The sequence below is a fragment of the Colobus angolensis genome, unplaced genomic scaffold (assembly GCF_000951035.1).
Source record: "Colobus angolensis palliatus isolate OR3802 unplaced genomic scaffold, Cang.pa_1.0 Scaffold50, whole genome shotgun sequence".
NCBI classification, from domain to species: Eukaryota; Metazoa; Chordata; class Mammalia; order Primates; family Cercopithecidae; genus Colobus; species Colobus angolensis.
The window spans coordinates 4,180,943-4,185,983 of NW_012118488.1; the positions used below are offsets into that span (position 1 = coordinate 4,180,943).

Below are 5,041 nucleotides of genomic sequence, written 5' to 3' on the forward strand. Positions count from 1 at the left end.
GGAGTTGCCGCTACTTCTCTGCCCGCGGGAGACGCGGCGCACCGGAGTCTGCGCGGGTGGGAGCGGCTGCGGGGCGGCCCCGCCACGGGACCCATTCCGCCTCCTCTGCCGGGTCTGTCAGGGCTTCCGATTGGTTCATTCATTGGACAAACGTCCGCCGAGCAGCCGGGGCGCCGAGGCTGGAGGGGTCAGAGGTGAACAGAACCCCTCGCCTTGCAAACCCGGCTCAAGGCCACTGGGCCAGTCGGGGGCGCAGACGAGTGGGGAGGCCCTCACGAGCTCGGGCGCCATGGGCCCGGCTCACAGAGGGCACTTCTTGCCGGAAGGGAGAGCGCACGCTTGGCCCGGCCTGGGTCCCGGCGGCCGGCCGCGGCGGGGGCTGGGCAGGGGGATTCCCAGAGGAGGTGATGTGTTGGCTACAACTGCGGGTCAGGATAGGGAAGTGCCAGCGGGTGTTGGGGGTGGGAGGGCAAGAGGGGAAGATAAATTGAATCTGGGGAGGTGCAGGGGGCTTGCACTTTATTCTACCAGCTGCTCCCCGCCCCACCCCACACACACACATGCACACACACAAATAACAGAGGAGGGAGGGGCTCAGGTGTGCATTTAGGAAGCACCCTTGGCTCCTCTGGAGACAGGGTTGCAGAGGGCACCCTGAAGGCAGGGAGACGCTCTGGAGGCTATTGAGGGCCGGTGGCAGTGGGCATAAAGATTACAGATTAAGCTGAGAGCCCTTCAGGATGCAGGCCTGAAGAAGCTGACACTGAAGAAGCTGACAGGATTTGGGGACCTGCTGGACTAGGAGGTGAGGGAGGAGGGGTCTAGGATGACTGTGGACCTTGGCTTGAGGCAGGGAGCCCTGGAGCAGGTGGGGGTGGGTACGGATGAGATCAGACTTGGACCCGGTGAGCTGGCAGCAGTGGCAGGCCAGCCATGGGAGGCAATGTAGGGATCCACAACCAGCTACCGCACGTCACAGCTTGGCAGGTGCCAGGCACTCTCAGATCATCTATTGTCACCCTCACAATAAACCCACAAGGTGGGTGTTTCCATTACCCACTGCCTCAGAGAAAACAGAGACTTAGAAGAAGGAAGGTGCTTTGCTCAAAAGCAAGTGGTGAAAGGCCAGGCGCAGTGGCTCAGGACTGTAATCCCAGCACTTTGGGAGGCCAAGGTGGGTGGATCACCTGGGGTCAGGAGTTCGAGACCAGCCTGGCCAACATGGTGAAACCCGTCTCTACTACAAATACAAAAATCAGTCAGGCATGGTGGCATGCCTGTATTCCCAGCTACTCTGGAGGCTGAGACATGAGAATTGCTTGAACCCAGGAGGTGGAGGTTGCAGTGAGCTGAGATTGTGCCACTGCCTTTCAGCCTGGCCAACAGAGTGAGACTCAATCTCAAAAACAACAACAACAACAACAACAACAACAAAAAAGGCAAGTAAGTGGTGACACTGGATTAGGGATCTAGAGTCAAGGGAGAGGTGTGGAGTCTGTAGTACAGGGTTCCTGATGGCCCAGAGGACTCTGCAGTCTGAGGCCTCCGGGAAGTGGCCTGTTGAACCCCGACTATTTTGTGACTGTGAGGACAGAATTAACAGCCTTTAGGGTCTGAGGGTATCCTAGGGATTTTATGGGAGTTTGGGGGTCTCTGGGTGTCTTTGAATCTTCTGGAAGCCAGGAGGCTAGATTGTAGAAATCTGGGGAAAGGGTGACGTCTCTGTTGACAGCTGTGGGGGCTGCATCTGGGGGTCTTAAAGGGGGATGTGCTTTGTAGGCATCTGGTGAGCTCTGGGTGGTGGGCTGGAGTGGGACTGATTATGTAGCCCCTGTACATCCCAAGGGGGGGCAGAGATGAGGGGTATGTTTGCTAGGCCGTAGGACCCAGGAGGAGCCCCTGTTCCCCCTATTCCTAGTGAGGCCTAAGCTTCTGGGACTTGGGAAAATGCCCCTTATTGGCAAGTGTTGGCAAACCTACTCAAGCTTGCAAAATTGGGCGAGTGGGGGGATAAGGGAGGTTTAAGGTGACAGGCCCACTTACAGTCACTTGATGAAGTCCCAAACATGGACATACAGTGTATCATGGGCAAGTCATAGCTCAGGCTTGAGAAACTCACAGCAAAGCCACACACAACGCCACCAGCCACACAACACACTTGGGCTTAAACGTGAGGGGCTACATGGCCCACCATTTGAAACAAACAACGTATAGGCCCCTCACCTAACACACAGGACAGACGGGGAGTGGGGTAGGGACAGAGGGACCCCGCCCTGGATGCTTAGCCCCAGTCAGCCCAGCAGAAATCGTCAAAACCTTCATGCCTGCCTCCCCACCCAGGAAGGTCACGCCACTTCACTTCTTGGCTAGGTTTCCTGAACAGAGCCTTGGTAGCCCCAGGGTTCAGTGACTTCTAACTCTGGAGCTATGACCTGTGACCCTGTGGTTTGGTGGTCTCTGATCTTGGGGATCAGACCCCTTGATCTGTCTTCAGCATCCTCAGGGCTCCCAGAGTGTTCCAACAATCATCCACATAGCAAAGATGCCTTGGGAAGAGCATTCACCATCCCCGGTTTCCAGACAACCCTCAGGTGGGAGGCAGGATTGGACTGGCCTGAGGTGTAGACCTAGGGTTTTTGAGGGATAGCTGTGGGAAGCCAGAATTCAGCTTAGCATGAATGGGACCCGTGTGACACAGCCATCTACAGGGGATGCTTCTGGAGCAGACTGTCCCTGGGGGTGCTGGCCACCCATCTGGATGTTGTCAAGGACCCACCAAGGTGACCTTGAAGGGCCCTGAAGTTGGGACTTCACTCCTTATGGCAAAGGTGAGAATCCCCTACTGCCACGCCACTGAGTGCCAGTGCCTCCCTGCTTCAGGTCTCTCAGATCTGCACACCAGTACCCCGGCAAGGAAAGACTGGCCCTGGGGCCTGCCATAAGCTCCTGCCCCATTCCCTGCTGGCTCTCACCCCTCTGGGACTTCACCAGAGCTTGTCCCTGGAACCCTGGCACCTAGACTCCCAGACCAATTAGCATTCGAGCTGGTGAGTCAGCACACAGGCTTGCTGGCCCAGCACAGGGGCTGGGGCTATTTCAGGCCACTTGGCCCGCCTGAAAAGGCAAACAGATTTTCTAGGACCCTGGGGACAAAACTGCCAGGCGGTCACCTCCCACTCCCAGCTATCTTTTAATCCTTCACCTGCCTCACATGGTGTGCCTCTTGAAAGTGTCCCCACAGTTTAGAGGCCTTCTGGGGGAGGGACCTGGGGTTCACCTTGCTGTATTTAGCCCATCCTTGGAACTTCATGGAGGCCCTGAAAAACGAATACAGACTGAATGAACTCTCTAGAAACCCTCAGCCCTGCCCAGGAGGACTGGACAAAAAGCATGGGTGCTGATGGGTGGAATGGGGACAGAGAAGCAGTTTGCTGGAACCGGGAACGGGGGGACACTGTAGGAAGTTCCTCAGGGTTAGAGGCAGCACTGGTGGGAGGGGACCACTGGGGCAGCCTGGCATCCTTGATCCCTGCCCACTCCCCACCCCAGTGAATCAAGAAACCAGGCAGCAAGGCTCTGGGGGCTGCTTTTATGGGGATGACCTGACAGAGGGCATGGTCCGTACAAAACCGGGAACAATACATACATATATATATTATATACAGAGACGCGGTCCTCTGGACGGCTGGGCAGGGGTGGCCGCTGGCCCAAGCAGCTGGAAGTGGCCCCACCCACCCAGTTCCGCCCTCTCCATCTGCCGGGGTGAAGTGCGTGGGCCCAGGACTGAGACGGCCAGCTCCTTCAGGGGATGGGGGCACATCTGGGGATAGGAAGGGGTGGGGACAAGAAATACTGATCGAAGTCATGGTCTATTTACAGGGGACAAGAAGCCAAAACGGATGGGATAGGTGCTCTGTTTTTAAAAAATGAACAAAAACCCAGTTAGGACAAGGGCATGAAGTGGCAAAATGAGATGGATTTTGAAAGGGGAGGGGACCTGGGGGAGGGGGTCTCACCTCCCTTGGTCCAAGCCCCAATTTGGGGTTAAAGTGGGGAAATAGAGTCGATTTCACTTAGAAGGCAGGCTGCCAGCAGGGCAGCCCTGGTCTCCAAAAAGATGAGTAGTAGTAAAATTTTGCCCTCCAGTCAAAACATCGGAAAAACAGTAGGGGGTGGGGGTGAGGCTGACTCCCTGCAGTGTCAGTAGGCTTCCAGGCATTGCCCTGGGCTAGGCAGGCAGGGCGGCACAGGATAGGACCTGGCTCTCCAGGGAGAAATGTTCCCCTTGCCTAAGACCAGGGTCTCTGTAGCCAGACCCCCTAAGCTGACAGCCTTTCCTCCTGGGCATTCCCAGCCTTGACCAGGAAACCTGGACCCCAGAGAGGCCACATAACAGTTCCAAGAGGAGGTTATGGCTATTTGGCACCTGGGAGAGGGGAGGCACAAGGAGAAATTGAGGGCTGCTGCCCCAGGAAATGGGGAGCTGGGGACCAGGTGTCCTGAACTCTCCCTTTCTCCAACTCTCACTCCCCTTTTCCCGAAGGACACATGAGAAATCAGTGCAGGGCCAGGGCCAGGCCCAGCCTCCGGGCTCTGGGGTGGACTCTATCCCTCCCAGGACAGGGAACAGGGATGGGGGAGGTGTTGAGGCAATGCCCCCACCCCCCAAGCAGGAGGGTCGGAATGCAACAGAGACAGCACAATGATGGGGGAGAGGGAAGGGCCGAGAAGGTAGAATCTCAAGTCAAGAGGCCCAGGGGCTACCCAGGTGCCCCATGGGCAGGGAGCAGCCTCCAGTTGGCAGATGCTGGGAGAGCCCCAGCCCCGTTCCAGTCCAGAGACAAAAGCTGGAGTGTGTAAAGTCTGGCAGCTTGATGTGCAGGTGCTTGTGTCCATCGACTACCAGGCCAGCCCTTGGCAGCCCTTGGCCTCTGTGCCTCAGCCCCATGGGGCAGGAAAGAGGCCGCCCTTCCAGCCACCTCTGTCTGCCCAGGCCATCTTAAGGGGGCCTGTGATATGAGCCCTCTGGTCCCTGAAGCTG

At 57.3% G+C, this 5,041-nt stretch overlaps 1 protein-coding gene across 1 annotated transcript in view; it reads right to left on the reverse strand.

The window, feature by feature from the left end:
• LOC105524662 (neurabin-2-like) overlaps positions 1–5,041 on the reverse strand; it is a gene marked incomplete at its 5' end in the record, with an annotated part of 37,549 nt that overhangs the window by 17,258 nt on the left and 15,250 nt on the right. The window contains 3 exons of the mRNA XM_011960017.1: positions 277–422; positions 717–798; positions 3,736–3,820. Of these exons, the coding sequence (XP_011815407.1) occupies positions 277–422; positions 717–798; positions 3,736–3,820 (313 nt within the window). The remainder of the gene's footprint in view (positions 1–276; positions 423–716; positions 799–3,735; positions 3,821–5,041) is intronic.